Here is an 18,963-nt window from a genome sequence, read left to right as displayed (position 1 = left end):
CAGAAACCAAAATCTTTTTTTATTGAACTTTATGCACTTTTTTTTATGAACTTTGCAAAGAAAAAAAAAAAAAAAAAAAATATATATATATATATATATATATATATATATATATATATATATATATATATATATTCTCTTTTTTAGCTATTCTGTTTGGTTTTATAAGCTAATTTGTATTATTTGGTTATCATGATTATGAATGACATTGAGAAGAGGGGAAGGTGAGCAATGAGTCAAGTATTTTTGACAAACTTTTTTGAAATATAATTTAATTATGTCCAACTCAATTCCAGATTATAAGAAACTATAGCCATACCGTAACTATAACATATCCAGCATCCGCCTACCATGTTTTACTACATTTTATACATGTGAGGACAAATGGAGAGTATACCAAAACATGATTAGCTTAAATGTTAATAAATTAAGTGTATCAGCAATCATAAATCAAAGAAGAAATTTCTTAGAAATATATGTTATCTAGGTGACGAGGATCACTCGTCGCTTTGTGTAAGTTCCAGTACGAAACAGCGCGGGGGCGCACCTGTTATGATTTTCCGATGGTAAAAACAAATTATATGTTGTTGTATTACTTATCAATATATAGTTTTTGACCAGCGAATGTGTGCAAATGTGAATTTTTTTTTGTCCGTCATTAAAACGACGACGGCACCTGCCGCTGCCGGCATCACATTACACTTTAATCTACAAGTTACAAACTAGTTTTTGTTGCTATATAGACGGAGCGCTCGGTTTTTCCTGTGGTAAAATGCATTTGGCCAAAATCGCATTTTATAAAAGATTAAATGCTACTGTATGCACAGGCCATTTAAGTGTTGGCTATGTATTGGCTATGACTAGATGGCAAATGCTAGCCCCCTCTCTCATGCGACACCCCACATGTCTCAGTCAGTGAGTCAGTCAGACATCAAATAAATAAAATACGAGCCTTTAAAGACATAGTGTTTAGTAGTACTTATTCAAACAACAAGATATTTATTTACCCTTCGCAAAACTTTGTTCAGCTCAGCTGTTGTCTACAGTGCGGCTGATGTGGAACTTCAGGGGGCGGAGTTATCAGCTTACTGACAGCTTGAGGATCGAATAAGATTTACACAAGCTCGTTTTAAGAACTTTCATTTGCTAAATATGACAGACAGATGTAAAGGGTGACCAATAGCATTGATAATTTTTTTTTTAAAAAACACCACCAAAAAAAGGGCACTTTGGAGTGTAAGGGCAAAAAGGGCATGTGCTCAGCACAGGTTGAGCCCTACCTGTGCACGTGCCTGCTTTGGTCAGTGTTGTGATTTAAATGTGCTCTATAAATAAAATGTACTTACTTGCCACAAATTAATAAGTCATAGGAACGAATTAACAAATTGCAGGAATGAATAGACTATCTGTCCTGTCACTGTGTCACCTGCAAAGTACACAATATGTAATAATTATCTGGTGAAATTACTTGGTTACTACGTTTCTATAGCTTTCCGTGTTGAACAACGTGTTGTTTATATTTTGATGTACTTTTAAAGTTTAAATCACATTAAAGGCCTAATTTGTACATGGTAAATGAATCATGATGCATATATATTTGATCACCGTCACTCCCAGACACGATTAATTTTTTCTGACAGTTTAACTGAGTTATTGTCATGTTTTATTTAAACCATAACAAATAATGTAAAGGTGTCTAAATAAATTTTAGTTACACTGTGTGTGGGTGTGTGTGTGTGTGTGTGTGTGTATATATATATATATATATATATATATATATCTTAGTAATTAACAGTATGACATAAAACATTTTATGTGTATGAAATGAACCGGCTGATGAAGAAGCAAAGGTTGAGAACTGTATAATTAATATAGCTATTTTAGTTGTTATTATTGTTCTTTTAGTTTAAATTGTTATTTTAGTTTGTATATAAATTTTTTTAAAGATGAAATTAAATTATTATAATCATTATATTGAAAGGATCTTGAATGGTTTTAATGATGCTATTGAATTGTTTTTGCCATGTGTACAGCCATTGCTGCTGACTTGGTATTAAATCATAAATCAATTAAAACATACAGACATGTATTTTCCCCCCTCATCAGTTTCTGAAGCAGGTTGTTATTATGGTAACTCAATGTGTCTGCATTTGATGCTGTTTTGCATCTCTTTCATGATCTCCTTCTGCTGAATAAACACAAACAGACTGCTATTAATTCTGAAATGCTGTGCAGAATAAACATTGTTTCTTTCTCTCTCTCAGGGAGCGTCTGCTTTGTTCGATATGATCGAGTACTATGAATCCGCTACTCATCTCAACATCTCCAGCAACAAGCACATCGGCACACGCGGCTGGCAGGCCGCCGCACACATGATGAGGAAGGTGAGGCTTGAGTTCTGCTCCGTTCACACTTTACTGACGAGCTGATCTCCTCATGTGTGTGTGTGTGTGTCCAGACGAGCTCTCTGCAGTACCTGGACGCCCGTAACTCCCCGCTGCTGGACCATTCGGCTCCGTTCGTGGCCAGAGCGCTGCGGATCAGTGGCAGTCTGACCGTCCTGCACCTGGAGAACACCGGCCTCTCAGGACGACCGCTCATGCTGCTGGGTAACACTGTGGACATTAACCCTATAAAACATCATCAGATTTGAAAAAGTGTTTCTAAGTGCTTTAAATGGCCTGCATGATAAACAAAAAAACCTGTTTGTCTACCAAAGGGCTTCTGTCATAGTGTGTGCTTTTTAGCATGTAAACTGCCTTTTACGATAACTGTACAAAGGTCCATTTGCAGCTTGTATGAGAGTTTTTCTGTTGAGTATCATGCATCAGGCTTTTTATGCTTTTATAGTTTGATATAGTGAGAATATGAGGAAAAACTTGTCATTTATTCAGAGACTCAAACTGAGCAGGAATATGTAGTTTGGTGCAGATATATGATGAAATTATGATGCTTGTAATTTAAATCAATACGATTTTATACATATAAATGTCAATCATCATTCTATATTTCCAAAAACACGTCTTAGTAAGATATATATATATTTAAATGCTTAGTTTAATGATCAAAACATAAAATGCATATGTAATACAGTAATGATTGAGAGATTAACAAATTAACATGCCATTAAAAGCCTGATGATCATATTTATGACTTTATTTAATTAAAAATAAATGTTTATATATATGATGGATAATCAAGTAAACCTTTAGTCCAGTAATTGTTAATTTTGAAATGACATTACTTGATTAAAAAAATAAAAAAACATAAAAAAATATTAATCGGACAACAAAAGGCATGTGTAGATTTTGTAGAATAGATATTAGAGGCTTTAAAAATGCATGCATCATAGGATATATGTTAACAGTTTTCTCAAAATGAAATGTGAATGACGCAGTTTAAAAGCGGTTTATTTCATACATGTGTTCAGCCACAGCACTGAAGATGAACATGAACCTCAGAGAGCTGTATTTGGCTGAAAACAAGCTGAACGGTCTGCAGGACTCGGCTCAGTTGGGGAACCTGCTGAAGTTCAACTACAACATCCAGATTCTGGACCTGAGGAACAATTACATCCTGGACTCAGGTCTGACCTCGTCCTCTCTCCAGATGTCCTCCGTGTCTCGCTGATTGGTCTCCTGCTTCAGTAGCTTGTTGTTTAACTCTCTGTGTTTGCGTCCGCTCGTTTCCTCAGGGTTGGCGTATATATGTGAGGGTCTGAAGGAGCAGAGGAAGGGTTTGGTGACTCTGGTGCTCTGGAACAACCAGCTCACACACAATGGCATGGGATACCTGGCCGCCGCTTTGGTAAACACACACACACACAACTGTGTCACAAACGTTTCCATGAGAAAATACACATCTTCAGGGCTTATTCTAACCAAGAGCAACACAACGAACACAGCGAAATCGCCAAAACTCACTCTGCAGAGTTATTTGTATGAACCAGTAATTGACTATTCTGCTTATTTACAGACCATTTCTGAAAATGGAAAATATTTGTTGACTTTATAGTTGGAAATAGTGCTGCAAGTTAGATATACCTACATATCATCTACATATCTCCAATAAAAATAAAAAATCAACCTACAGGGCAGAAGAAAATTTAATTTCTGGTCCATAATTAGCATTATTTTGACTTATTATCTTTTATTGTAAAAATTAACACTTGAGCAGGTGTTAAAACTCGAAGTTAAACTTGAAATAGAAATATTTTGTAACATTATAAATATTTATGTTCACATTTGATCAATTTATTTATTTGTATCCATGTTGGATAAAAGTATTAACTGAATAAAAGTATTACAATATTTCAGTTTCCACAAAAAATATTGTGCATCACAGCTGTTTCCAACACTGATAATAATCAGAAATGTTTCTCGAGCAGTAAACCATCATATTTTCATGATTTCTGAAGATCATGTGACACTGAAGACTGGAGGAATGATGCTGAAAATACAGCGGAGCATCACAGAAATAAATTACACTTTAACAGAGATTCACACAGAAAACAGCTGTTTTAAATTGAAATAATATTTCACAGTATTACTGCTTTTAAATAAAAGAATGCAGCCTTGATGAGCTTAAGAGTCTTCTTCCAAAAGACCGTAGTGAACAAAAGACTATTCTCTTTAGCCTCATGGTATAATGACCCATAATGGAGCACATCCAGCCCAAACACACGAGATGAGCTCAGCTCGTTCACTCAGATGCTCATTAATACTGTGCATGTCTGCCAGCTGCTGACCATGCAACGCTCAGGTTTACGTGTGTCCTGCCGTCGTCTTGTTAATTAAGGACAAAACACACACACACATACATTCTCACAGCCTTGTGTTTAATGCACTGCAGTCCGTGCTGGTCTTCGCTTGTATCATGAAAATCTCTCACTGCAGAGTTAATCCACTTTCAGTGTCTTCCACCTCTCTCTGCGTTTACCGATCCGTCTCGTGTGCTCTCTGTTGCTGTAGCCTTTCACTCAGAGTTTGGAAACGCTGAACCTCGGTCATAACGCAGTGGGGAACGAAGGAGTGCACAAACTAAAAGACGGACTCATAGCGAACCGCTCCATCCTCCGGCTGGGTCTGGCCTCCACCAAACTCTCCTGTGAAGGTGAGATCGGGGACGAAGTGTGAAGCTACTGTCATGTAAATAATGAGTTAGTTTCTTCTAATGCAAAGTTTAGAGATGGGCTTGTGATAAGCGTGTGTGAATGTGTGATAGGAGCGGTGGCTATCGCTGAGTTCATCGCTGAGAGTCCGAGGATCCTCCGGCTGGACATGCGTGAGAATGAGATCAAGACCGGAGGCCTCATGGCTCTCACGCTCGCATTTAAAGTCAACACATCGCTGCTCCGACTCGACCTGGACCGAGAGCCCAAGAAAGAGACGGTGAGCGCTTGTTACATGGGAAAGGATTTCCCTGCATGTGTTTACATTTATTCTGCTACTGTAACTCTTAACATGTCACAACGTGGGTTTATTCGGACGTTACTTTCCATTATCATTAGATTCGTTTCCTGATCCTTTTTTTTTTTATCTTACAGCATACAATGTTCATTAAAAGTGTAAGGTCATATAAGACCATTTTAATGGAGTTTAAGACTCTTTATAAATCATGAATGCTCATTGAAGTCTTCTTGTAGCCTTCTTTATATATTTAAATAAATGTAAATATTGCTGTTTATTACAGTATGATGTTATATCGATGTAAATATATTTAAATTAAAAGTTATATATTAGTATATAATATTTACTGATTTTATATTAGTCAATAGAGTCAGTTCTACTTTAAAAGCAGGACATTACACTACCATTCAAATGATTGGGGTCAGTAAGTATTAAAAAACTAAATTAATAAAGACTTACTCAGCGAGAACACATTACATTTATCAAATATGACAGTAATGTCATTTATAATGTTACAAAAGATTTCTATTTCAAATAAATGCTGTTCTTTTGATCTTTCTGTTCATCAAAGAATACTGAAAAATGAAATGTATCACTGTTTCCACAAACATATGAAACTGTGTTCAACATTGATGATGATCAGAAATGTTTCTTGAGCAGCAGATCCTCATATTAGAATGATTTCTGAAGATCATGTGACACTTAAGACTGGATGATGCTGAAAATACAGCTGTGCATCACAGAAATAAATTACAGTTTGCTATATATTCGCATCTATTTTTAAATTGTAATAACATTTCTGTATTTTTGAGCAAATAAATGCAGCCTTGGTGAGCACAAAAACATTTAAAAGTCTCCCCAAACTTTTTAATCCATACTGTATACATATATATATATATATATATATATATATATATATATATATATATATATATATATATATATATATATATATATATATATATATATATATATATATATATATATGCAATAGATTGGATACATTTGTTTCATTAACTAGACTTAATTATATGCCTCACTGTTCATTACATGCATGAACTTTTCATTGCATAACTGCACGCTATCTGTGTTTGTCTTACAGGTGAAGAGTTTCATTGAGACACAGCGCGCCCTGCTGGCAGACATTCAGAACGGCTGCAAGAGGAACTTCATCCTGGCCAAAGAGAAGGAGGAGACGGAGCAGAAGATGAGGCTGTCGGTTTCAATGGCCGAGATCGCCACTGAGGACCAAACTCAAGAGGATGAAGATGCGTCTGCTGAGAAAATCGAGGAAGAAAACCCCACAGATCAGGGAGACGCAAACGATGAGGGCAGTGTATTTGACAGCGAAGAGGTCAAAGATCAAAAACCGACCCTACAAGACGACTCGGACTCTGACACCGAGGATGAGGACGCAGTGGAGGAGCCGAAAGCTTCTGCAAACACCACACCTCCCATAGAGATTCCTGCAATAAACGCCTGTACGGCCGTGGCCTCGACGCCTCCTCCACCAGGATCTCCAGCGAGAATTACAGTGACCGAAGCCAGCCCTGTCTCCGGATCCCCAGCATCTCCTGGACGCTGCATTTCAGTGTCTAGCCCTGGCAGAGGACGCAAAATCTTTATGGTAACCCGTGTGGAAAGCCCTCCGGAGCAGCAACAGATGAATGCATTTGGGAAAGGCGTCAGCGAGAGGGCGGCAGAGAGCCAAACTCCCACACAAACTGATATCAAAGCACCTTTAGATGCACCATCAAACCAAAAAGCATCTGAGCTCAGCACGTTAACATCACATGCAGAAACAACACCAGCACCTGTTCAACCGCTCAACGTGTCTTCACATGATGAGCAGGAGAATACGAAGGAGTCTTCACCAACAGGAATGGCACAGGAACCTTCTACGCCGTCTGAAAGCCAGAAGGACGCCATCCTTGCCGATCACTTGATTGTAGATACAAACATAGAAACATCGCACAATGTAAGCGAGACGTGTTCTCACACGGAGCAGAAACGGGACACACAGCCATCAGTTTCAGGACAATCCCGAGATCCCGAGACGCTAAAGCCAAAGGTCGCACCATGTCCAGAACAGCTGGGGGAAGTTCATCCAGGTGCTAACGGAGGAGAACGAGTGCAGTCAAGTGAGCAGCAACAGGCCACTCACGAACCCCTCGATGAGGACGACTGTGCCCGGGCGGGATCTCCTGACCAGATCTCCACAGAAGAAGCTGAAGGTCATCCGGCTGGGAGTATGGGAACAGCGCTGCCCAACGGGCTCAAGCCAGAGTTTGCCTTTCACCTGCTCGAACCCGAGGGACCCAAACCAGCCAGCTGCATTATGGAGCATGGTGAGTTACACTGGGCCACCTCATCTTCCACAATATCGGATTCAATTACATTTACATTTACTCTTTATACCAATGTATACTAGGGCTGTGCAAAAAATCGAATGCGATTTTCATGCAAATCTCATCAGTAAAGACGCTCCTGTAATAAGAAGTATATCTCCAGCACATGCGTTCAGATCAGAGTTGCCAGATTTTCACAACAAATATTGCCCAGTTGCTTCTCAAAACTAGTCCAAAACTAGTCCACCGCGCTTCCAGAAGGTTCCGCGATAAAAAATTGCTACCCGGGGTTAAAATATAAGTTTTTTAGCAGGGTTGCCTTTGTAAAATTCGCACCCGCGGACATGAAAAACAACCACAGACTTGGCAACACCGGTTGGCATTTACTACACCAAGCCGTAATTCACTGACAGTCTACACAAAATCGATGTTAAAATCGCAGGCGATTCTTTGTCGATTTTGAAAACTATTTTGTGTTAGTTGTCGGTAGACTACGGCTCTGTGTAGTAACTGCCGCTCCACCTGAACCAGTGTTGCCAAGTCTGCGGTTGTTTTTCATGTCCGTGGTTTGAAGCAACCCCAATACCAATAACGTGATATTTAGCCCCTAAAATGTGTGTTTTACCAGGGAAACCCTTCCAAAAAATGTATATTTTAACCTCGGGAAGCAATTTTTATTGGGGAACCTCCCGGAAATGCGATTGGACTACTTTTGGACTAGTTTTAACAAGCAACTTGGCAGGATTTGTTGTGAAAACCTGGCAACCCTGATCTGAACGCACGTGCTGGAGATATACTTCTAAGTACAGGAGCATCTTTATATGTGTGGGGGTGTAACGGTTTGTTTGTCACGGTTCTGCAGTCACCGTTTTGGTACGGTTCAGATGTGTTATGTTCAGGGGAATTACTATATTGTTAAATAGAAATAAAGAAAATAAGAACAAATTGTCTAATTACAAGCAAAAGCACAAATTAATACAATAAAGCAAATATACTAATAAAATAATCAGGGTTTTTATGTAGGTCTAACACTCGTTTTAGGTACAGGGATTGAATAAAGTAATCAAATGTAAAATAAAATTGCATGTTTGACTGTATAAATTAGAGCCTGACCGATACAGGTTTTTGGGGCCGAAACCGATATTAGGGAGTAAAAAAAAGTCTGATTTTGATATATCAGCCGATATTCATTGTGTGTATGTTATTGTAGACAGTAGATACAAACACTTCCCATTCGACTGTATATAGAATACAGTATATATGGCAATAAAAGCAACAATGTTTGTCCGTGACAAGTAATGTACAATGCTATGCCATAATAATAACATGTTTGTTCATCAGGCGGATTCAAACCGATAATACCATGAATTTTTGAGTCTTTCTGAGTGATTCATGAACTAGCTCCATAATGCGATTATTCAAAAATAGAAAATGAATCAGTATTGCAATGTTTTATATTTAACTACACATTTAATATTGAGACTGATATCATGCAGGGCATTGTTTGAATCATTTTTATTCAGAAATGCTGATTTAGGTAAAGATTCATCAAACCGAAATGTATTAGTCTTTCGGAGTAATTCATGAAAAACACCGGTCCAGTTTCTGTATATTTATATAGTGAGTCATGCTTATTCGTAAAAGTTCAGAGTTCATTCATTTGAAGATTCATCACACCGATTCAAACCGATAACATCTGAATTTATGAGTCATGAATAGTGAATCAAGAATAAACTGGCTCATTTTCTATATATCATATATTATTATATTATGTATTATAATTTGTGATTCTTTGGGGGTTAATAATGAAGAAATACATACTCATAACAGTAATTGTCTTGTGAATCAGACTATGCTGGTCACATTGTACGTTTTTTTGCGTGCAGCTTGTGAAGACGATTAAATAGAAAGAAGTTTTTTTGCTATTAATGCCTGTTCACGCCAAGGCTATTATTAGACACACCGTGAAATTAACTAATTTAAATCTCTCTGCTGAACATTTTTGTTGGTTTGAACAAGTGTTTACCTTGTAGTATTTGTTTGTTTCATCGTATCACATGCTAAGCTCAAATATTGATGCTTTTGCATCGTTTAGTCGTATTGGACTAAGCTGTGAGCAAGAATTTATGAATATAATGAAAGCACAACGACACATGTGATATTATAGTGATTTTGAGCATGCAGTGAATGATTCGGTGTGTGTGTGTGTGTGTGTGTGTGTGTGTCAGTGAGCGTGACCGCAGAGCTGAGCTGTGGGCAGGATTTAGAGGAGCTTCTCCTTGATGCCAGTCTGGACACCAGCAGAGATGCACCATAATGCTGTAACCAAGGTAATGCAAGGAAATTCCCATGTTTCTGAAGGAATACCTGGAATTATAAGTCAGGTAAAATTAACCCTTAACCCGTCTTTGTCTGTTCTCAGGATCCACACATGCAGAGAGAATCAGAAGGGCCGGTTTGTTCTTGGCAACATGGCATTCGCTCATATTCCTCGGGTCTCTTTTTCATGTCTTTTCCACTAATTTTCCAATCGTTGCATCAGAACACAGAGGACTCCCCTTCCCTCCAGTGTCCAACTTTGATTGAAATTAGGAAAATCTCTTCTGCGATTTAAACATTTGCCGTAAAGTTATACGTTCGCACAGTTACCAAAGACGCACAAGCAGAGAAACACACACACACTTGCTAACCGGCGACCTTCTTCTGTTCCTCCCCGTCACGCTGTCGACTGCCCCCTGGTGGACTGGAGGCTGTAATGCAGCACAGAGACTGACCGGCTGAAACACGCGAAGACATTTCATTGGTTTTGGCTTTGCGATACGGTCACACTGTTTGATGAGAGCGTCATTGCGTGTCTCTGTGTGTGTGCTTGTTGTTATTAAAGTCTCGTTAACACAAAAAAAGACTTGAGATCTGCTTTCCGTTGGTTTCTGCTGCTCAGGAATCGGTCAAAACACTCACTTCTGATCTCAGATCTCACCAGGTTCCCTTCATCAACCAGCCTCCGAAACCTGCAGGAACGTGTGGAACAATTTAGCGAGTCATCTGAATGATTCGGACATCTGAACGAAGCTGTACGCTTTTCACGCTCTTTTACTATCTCAAACACTCATTCTGTCTTCCATCGGTAAATCCCTGTGCGTCTCCGTACGTACCCATCCGAAGACAGGACAAGACACGTTTGCCTTTAAACCTTTTTTCAGCTCTTTATTCTGGCTGCTTGGCTGAATCAGTTTGTATTTATTTTAAACAACCCGAGTCTGTTGTGTGATTTTATTTTATTATTATTTTCCTCTTCATTTCCCCCTCCTTTTTTTTTTTTTTTTTTTTTTTAAAGCTAACCCTTTTTGTGGGATTTTCCCCCTTTGGTGGTGTATATTTTCATATTCTATAAAGAGCAAATATTAAGTTTAAAGTTTTCCTATTTTGATTGGTGGGGGGTTGGGAAAGGTATTGATTTATATAAATAGGGCTGGAGCTCTGGGAGAGTATATGATATAAACGGGGCAAGAAATGAAGGCAGTAGGAGTGCCGGAGCACAAGACATCATGAAGAAAACACTACGCTTGTGTGAAGCTGCTGCCGCTGGAGACACTAGAGACGACACTTTACCTCGAGAGACGTCGCCATCGTCAGACTAACGTGTGATTCTAGGGCAAACGAGAAGCTTGTGAGATCTTGAGCTGATCAGTGTAGTACTTTCCACCATTCCAGGCTTCTGTGGTTGGTGCTTTTCAGTCTCTCTCTCTCTCTTTCTCTCTCTCTTTAACGTCTGGTTGATGTCGACTCTGACGTCTCTCTGCCAGGCTTCAGAGAAGCTTTGCATCTACATCCAGATCGTCTTTGACCTTGAAATCAACACTTCTGTGCTGCTCCCCAACCCGATGTTTGTAATGCTTTATTTTTAGTCATTTTTAAAATTACCTGTTAAATTAATCCAACTGTACTGGTAAAAACAAAGAGATGTGTACGGCTTTTCCCTCTCAAATAAATGCATGTAATGACAAAAACAGCACGTGTGGTTTTTATAAAACACCTTTCCTAATTGCACCTGTTTGACATTGGTTTTGATATATGAAGTAATTATTTAAAAGTAAAAAGTGTGAGTGGATGAAGCCATTTTTAGCTTGAATGCAGTAGACTTTATAGTTATTGCATCTTTATAGCAGTTATCTAAGATGCTTAATAATGCATTTCAGTGTTTCTTGCAGTCTCTTTGTAATTATTTGTGAAATTTAGTAGCAATTGCAGCGTTGTTCCTATGTTTCCCTCCAACATAATTTAATAATTAAATCAAAGCTGTGTATAAAATAGATTATTGGACTATGTTTCTCAAGAAAATGTTATTTAAAAATATTAATAGTTAGGTAGTTATTAAGTTTAGGTATGGGGACCTAATATATGATCATGCATGAAATAAATGCTTTTTAAGTATAAACCGCTAATATGATAGTAATATGCATGCTATTTAATAGTGAGAATTGGCGCTTAATCGAGTGTTAAAAAAGTAAAATATTGCTTATCACTTTGTAATTAATTGTGAAATTGAATAGAAATTTCGTTTCAGAAAAAAAATACTAATTATTATTATTATTATTTTTATTATTATTTCAGTGTAGTTGTATGCTGTTGTTCCTAACGTTTTCTTCATCCTCTGTTCTTTTAAAGTCCTGAAAGGTTGTCATCCACTTGTGTTGATCAAAGCAGCAACTTGCACACTGATTCCTGTTAGTCATTAAGATCAGAGTATTAGTCATTTCCCACAATTACTGATCAACAGCGGGTAAATGTTAAATCTGAAGCGTGTGGTCTGCTGGTAGTTCAGTGCTTTTAAGAGCCACTCTCTTGTCAGACTGGATGTGACGTGTTAGTTTTCTGCCTCGAGTTCTCTGTCAGAGCTGTGTGAGGAGGATTCCCTCAGACGCAGAGAGTTCAGTTTTTTTCTGTGAATGTGAGCGAGCCGCTTCTGCTTCCTCACGTGACCGCGCTTACAGAGCGAGCGCGCGCTCTTCCACTCTGGACTCTGAAGACTCTCTGGAGCGCGCAGGATCTTAAACAGGTACATGTTGATCTTGATTAATACTCCAGTCTGACTTTTTGAGAAATTTTGCGTTTTTACAATATAGTGTTATTCTGAATGCAATATAACTAAAATATAATATGACTTCTCCCTCAGAATTCCAAGTTTACATATCCACGTTTTTACTTTTTTTCCTCAGAATTATGTTTACTTTACTTTAGTTTGTTTACTTTATATCCCATAATAATAACGTGTTTGTTCATTTGAAGATTGATCAGGCTGATTCAAAACGATAACACCTGAATGTGTTTGTTTGTTTTTTAATCATATCCCAGTTTTGACTTTTTTCCTCCTCAGAATTCTGAGGTTTTTGTTGTTGTTGTTTACATAGTTGAAAAATAAGTTGTTCTTCCTTTTTGCATAACTTTAACAACCATTATATTAAAATACTTAGTTGTCAAGTACTTTTTGAACCATAGATAGATAGATAGATAGATAGATAGATAGATAGATAGATAGCAAATGTTAGGGCAATTAAGCAAGTGTTTAATTGTCATAAAGATAAAGCCACAATGAAATCGTTGGTGTATGTGAACCTGTGGATCTGTTAAGCACATAATAAGTCATAATTAATGTAGCTGTTTAATCAGTGTGAAGTCTTCACTGTCTCTCCATCCAGTCCAGGCTCGAGCACTTCATCATGAAAGCTGTGTGTTTTCTCCAGTCCTGGGCTTTTACTGTAGTTCAGGTCAGAGTGTCTCAGACAGAGATATGTGTGGATTCGTACAGTCTGAATGTGCTGAAGTCCTGATCGAGCTCATGGCAACCGAGTCCATCTCTGACACTTAGTATTCAGCTCCACTCAGTGTTAGTCTACAGCAAACAGCAGAGAAACCATCACTGTAATGTGAGGAAACCAGTGCACATGTGATTGAATCAGAGAGGTTTAATCCTTGTGTGAGGGTGGAGATCAGCGTATACAGATGAGTCATGTTCACCGAAAACATTTCATAATCAAGTCATGTGTGTTTTAATCATTTGTTTAGAATCAGATTCCTGAATTAATCACTATCTAATCAGTCTGATGCATATGCAAAAAAAAAAAAAAAAAAAGAACCCCCAATTTTTTACATTGTAATACGAAAGTAATTGCAACTTTTTCTCTTGCAGTTGACGGTTTCTTCATAATTGCGAGTTCATATCACATTTGAGTTTTTATGTATTTTATTTATTTTTTTATTCTGAGTTTACATCTGTTTGCTTTTTGGGAATTTTCATATTGCAGGCCTTTTTTTAATCTCTGAACTCTGAGATTATATGTTATAAATGTTTTTTTCTATGCATTTTCAGTTTAAATTCTGGCTTTATTTATTTTTTTATTTTTTATTCTGAGTTTACATCTAGTAATTTTTTATTTTCTCATTATTGTGAATTGCTTTTTAGAATTCTGTCAATTTTGTATTTTTTTTAATTCTGAGTTTATATCTTGCAGTTTTTTCCCCCTTCCTAACATCCATTTCCTAACATCTAAATAACAATTTATAGGGTGAATAGTGGTAAAGTGGGACACTTTCTGATAATTTATATTCTGCATACTTTTTTATTATGATCCAAATGTCTTAGCCGCTCATATGATACTATTCTAAATAGCTTAGGTGCTCTACTATACTATAGACAATAAAAAAGAAAGAAAAATTAAACACCGAATGGATGACTCTTCCTCAAACACACAATGACCCCAAACCACACTTTTCAAGGCGCTACTGTCAAACTGGGACACTTAAAACACATTCAGTTGTTATTCAAGTGTAGGCCTTATAAATTAAATACACCATAACAATATAAACAACAACAACAATAATATAAACATCACTTTTTTTAAGAAGGGGTGCAGGTACAGCAAATTCAACCAACCCCCTCCCTCGCCTGCCCTCCAATTTTATATTGGGTTAAATTTATTTCATACAAATTTAAAAAAATAAAATAATAACCTTCATTAACAGAGAGAGCTGAGATTTTTTTATATCTTAAGTAACCCGCTCTGTCTAGTCTGTCGGTCTCCGTGTCCTCTTTGCTTTGCGATTATTCTGTGCGTGAGAAAATGGATGTGTGGCGTGATAGCGTGTGAAAAGTGTTAATTGCGTGTGTCTCACGGTGAAGGCTTGAGAGCTGGCGTAGTTTAAGTCAGTCTTTGTTGAAATATCTAGCTAACTAACTAAATGTATGAGGGACATATAAAAAGGTAACTCAATTCCTCCATTAGAATGACTTGAATGGCTGTACCAGTTTTCCAGTAATACCCTGTCCCAATTTAACAATATGCTATTGGCAAACTGGGACAGTGTCAAAGTCGCATAAAAAAAACCCAAGAAGATTAATATGAATGTGATTTTTAAAAATTCTGATTCACCATTACTTCCTATAACAAAATATGTAACAATTATAAATGATCCATGAGTTGTTTTATTTTTATAACCTTAACATTATTTACCCCTGAATGCTATGTCATTTTACTTACCATCACAGTTCACTGCGAGGTTGTTGAATATGATGTGCCACACCCCGGAAGTGATGTCATAGACACAGAATTTTTATTTAATTTTTATCACATAATTGTTACTGATGAGCTCAGTGTTGATTTTTAGTTAAAAAAAAACATATCCATGTAAAGATATAAATTATTTAGCTTAACTGTCCCACTTTACCAGTATTCACCCTATATATTTTTTGTTTGTTTGTTTGCTTGTATTTTGGAATTTAAAATTTACATCTTGTAATTTTGAGTTTTTCCTTTTTAATTATTTTTTTTTTACATTTTGCAGTCTTTTCTTTGCAGAATTCCTCTCACAATTCTGCCTTTTTTTATCTCTCTCTCTCTCTCTCTGAATTCTGATAAGTTTAAATCTCACACTTATGACATTTTCTTTACATTTTACATTTCACAATCTTCTCAAAATACAGTGTCAAAAAAGCGTCCACCAGTGCATAAAGTTTTCGTACATTCCTGGATTAAACGGTGTCTTTAAATCGATCCTTGCTTGTTATTGTGCAGGTGTGATGGTGAGGATATCCAGCTCTTTCTACATGTTCCTGCTGGTCTTTGCCTTGGGCTTCCTCGTGTTTGAGATTGTAGTCGGCCAGATTTGCAGATCTCTCCTCATCGCGGTGGACAGCTTCCACACGCTCTATGTTTCCATACATCTGGCTCTATCATCCCGTCCAGACGTCTGTGCTCCTGGAGCTCCGGGCTCTCTCTGTGTGGAGGACTACAGAAGGATGCGTCTCAAACCCTTCGGCGTCCTGCTCTCAGCTCTGCTCTTGGCCTCTCAGTGTGTCTCCATCAGTCTGGAGATCCTCACACATCTCGTCCAGCCTGAACCCGTTCAACACCCGCTCCTGTCCACTGTGGTTGGAGGAACTAGTCTGATATTCAATGTCCTTGTGTTGGCCTGCAGCAGAGGGACTGATGGAGCTGCTGATGGGATCAGCAAGAGTCTGGTGCGAAACGACACCCATTCTACATTTAACCCTGAAGCCTCTAGTGATCTGGATCCAGAAGGAGCAGAGTCACCAAAGTCCAGCATCTCTGATCCAGTTCAGTCCAGTCCTTGTATCTGTGGAAGTGCTCAGGGAATCATTCAGCATTCAGAGCCACTTCCAGAAGAACCGCGTCGCTCCGCCTGCACTGAACCCACCGGTGACCGCAAGTTCATTTAAGACCATACAGATCTACATGCATATTAGTAAAATGTGTGAATCTGTGATGCTCCGCTGTATTTTCAGCATCATTCCTCCAGTCTCCAGTGTCACATGATCTTCAGAAATCATGGAAATATGATGATTTAATGCTCAAAAACATTTCTGATTATTATCAATGTTGGAAACAGTTTGTGCATTATACGTGTCTTTACTGTGACTTTTGATCAATTTGGTGCATCATCGCTGAATAAAATTTACATAATGTGCAGCATAATTATTTTCAACATTGATAATAATCATATTACGATGCTTTCTGAAGATCATGTGACACTGAAGACTGGAGGAATGATGCTGAAAATACACAGAGATAAATTACAGTTCATAAGAGAAAACAGCTGATGATAATATTTCACAGTCTTACTATTATAACTATTTTTTTTATTTAAAAATGCAGCATTAATGATCAGAAGAAACTTCTATCAAAAGCAATAAAAAAATAAAATACAATAATTTCAAACTTTTGACTAGTAATATATTTTGCAAAATAGCACTAAAAGTGGTTCTTTGGCTCATAATCATACAGAGGAACCACTTTGAGTGCTACATAGCTCCTATATCTTTAAAGATGGTGCTATATAGCCATTACAGGTTCTTCATAGTTGCTATAGCACTTAATTAAGTCAAGTCTGCTTTGTCAATTCTTCCACATGTACAGTACATACATAGAGAATCCAAATTGCATTACTGTCAGACCTCCGGTGCATACAGATAACACTAACAGTAATGATCGTGAACCAAAGAACCACTTAGCAATGCTATAAGTACTATCATAAAGAACCGCTGAAGAACCACATGTCTTGTGTGTGTGTGTGTGTGTCTACAGAGATGTCCATATGATTGCTTAATTTCAACATGTCACAATATATATATAATTTGCTGGTTTTTAACCCGTCAGTTTCCCGGTGTGCTCATGAACTCATGGGCTCCATCGCCGTGGTCCAGGATCTTCTGGGTTCAGTGCTGGTTCTGTGTAACGGTCTGGTTCTCCTGCTGTCTGCAGCACACTGTCATCGGCCTCACTCCGACTGTCATCTGCTGGTGTATCTGGACGCTGGGTTGTCCTCGGTGTGTGTGCTGGTGTTGTTGACCGTGGCTCTGCCGAGGCTGTGGCGCTGTGGGCTGCTGGTGCTGCAGGCGACGCCGCTGCATGTGTCCGTGGCTCAGGTGCGGCGGAGGATCACACGAGTCCCAGGTGTGCTGTCTGTCCACGAGCTGCACGTGTGGCAGCTGTCCGAGGCGCTGCTGGTGGCCACGCTGCACGTGCACTGTCCGGCCGAGCTGAACGCAGCGCAGTGCACAGATGTGATGGAGAGGATCACAGCAGCGCTGAACGCTTTCGGCATCAAACACTGCACCGTGCAGCCGGAGCTCAGCCGGAGCGCCGCCACAGCCTGCAGTCTGCGCTGTGGTCAGGAGTGTGTGGACAAGCTCTGCTGCTCCCCTCGAGAGGAACAGGAGGAGTCCTGCTCTCCAGCGCCGGGCAGTGGTGATCAGATCACAGATGTGGTTATTCAGAGCACGTACCTGTGATGATCAAAGGCTCATGGGATGCCCATCTTCCACGAGTTGATTTGTGACCCTTGATCACAAACCAGTCTTAAGGGTCAATTTATTTTATTTTTTTCATCGAGATAAATTCATGAAAAGATCTTTCCATTGATGCATGATTTATTATAATCGGACAATATTTGGCTGAGATGCAACTAAAAAAAAAAAAAAAAAATCTGGAATCTGAGGGAGCAAGAAAATCATCTTTAAAGTTGTTTAAATTAAGTCTTCAGCAATGCATACTACTAATCAAAAACTATATTTACGGTAGGAAATTTACAGCAAATCTTTATGGAACATGATCTATACATAATGTCCTTATGATTTTTAACATAAAAGAAAAATGGATCATTTGTATCATTGGCTATTGCTACAAATATATGTGCTACTAATGACTTGTGCTTCAGGGTCAGATCAGATTATTTAGGCTTTTAAGGGCCTCTTGCTTTTTCATGCACTTGTCAAGTTTGAGTTTTTTTTCTTTTCTTTTCAGACCAGTGGAAAGAAAACATCCAGAATATATATTTTTTTCCCATATATATATATATATATATATATATATATATATATATATATATATATATATATATATATATATATATATATATATATATATATATATATATATTTTGTCAATAGATGTCCATTACAATAAATGTTTTAAAAGCTGTTTTCTCAAAGTGATTTTCTCCTACACTGACATTTGTAGACCCCCCAATTGTGATAATATATTGTTTTCCGGCTGTATGTCCTGAATTATAGAGTGAAAATAAATGACATTCTCAAAATTGATGTCAGTAAATAAATACAAATTTTAAAACCGACTTAACTCAGTGTTTAGATTTTTGTACAAGAAATGTATGCAAATTAATACCTATTT

General features: G+C 37.9%; 2 protein-coding genes across 2 annotated transcripts in view; both read left to right on the top strand.

Annotated features, from left to right (window-relative positions):
• Positions 1-11,766, top strand: part of LOC127977234 (protein phosphatase 1 regulatory subunit 37-like) — a 38,941-nt gene extending 27,175 nt beyond the window's left edge. Inside the window, exons 5-13 of the mRNA XM_052581971.1 lie at positions 2,265-2,384; positions 2,459-2,609; positions 3,431-3,586; positions 3,695-3,807; positions 4,971-5,112; positions 5,224-5,390; positions 6,511-7,756; positions 9,985-10,086; positions 10,179-11,766. Of these exons, the coding sequence (XP_052437931.1) occupies positions 2,265-2,384; positions 2,459-2,609; positions 3,431-3,586; positions 3,695-3,807; positions 4,971-5,112; positions 5,224-5,390; positions 6,511-7,756; positions 9,985-10,073 (2,184 nt within the window). The 3' untranslated portion in view covers positions 10,074-10,086; positions 10,179-11,766. The remainder of the gene's footprint in view (positions 1-2,264; positions 2,385-2,458; positions 2,610-3,430; positions 3,587-3,694; positions 3,808-4,970; positions 5,113-5,223; positions 5,391-6,510; positions 7,757-9,984; positions 10,087-10,178) is intronic.
• An 839-nt stretch (positions 11,767-12,605) lies between these two features.
• On the top strand, positions 12,606-18,590 carry LOC127977147 (zinc transporter 10-like). Its single transcript, XM_052581851.1, has 3 exons — positions 12,606-12,815; positions 15,829-16,473; positions 17,431-18,590. The coding sequence occupies exons 2-3, from the start codon at positions 15,834-15,836 to the stop codon at positions 18,063-18,065; spliced, it is 1,275 nt and encodes a 424-aa protein (XP_052437811.1). The 5' UTR covers positions 12,606-12,815; positions 15,829-15,833; the 3' UTR covers positions 18,066-18,590.
• The last annotated feature ends 373 nt before the right edge of the window (positions 18,591-18,963 follow it).

Source organism: Carassius gibelio, chromosome B18, assembly GCF_023724105.1.
Source record: "Carassius gibelio isolate Cgi1373 ecotype wild population from Czech Republic chromosome B18, carGib1.2-hapl.c, whole genome shotgun sequence".
In the NCBI taxonomy this organism is placed as follows: domain Eukaryota; kingdom Metazoa; phylum Chordata; class Actinopteri; order Cypriniformes; family Cyprinidae; genus Carassius; species Carassius gibelio.
The sequence above is the reverse complement of the archived record's forward strand: the minus strand, read 5'-3'. Positions and strand labels throughout refer to the sequence as shown.

Bases quoted from the DNA above. Each gene is read 5' to 3' on its own strand.
- LOC127977147 (XM_052581851.1), top strand. From the start codon at position 15,834: ATGGTGAGGATATCCAGCTCTTTCTACATGTTCCTGCTGGTCTTTGCC. The intron at 16,474-17,430 runs GTGACCGCAAGT...TTAACCCGTCAG, and splicing joins CGCCTGCACTGAACCCACCG to TTTCCCGGTGTGCTCATGAA.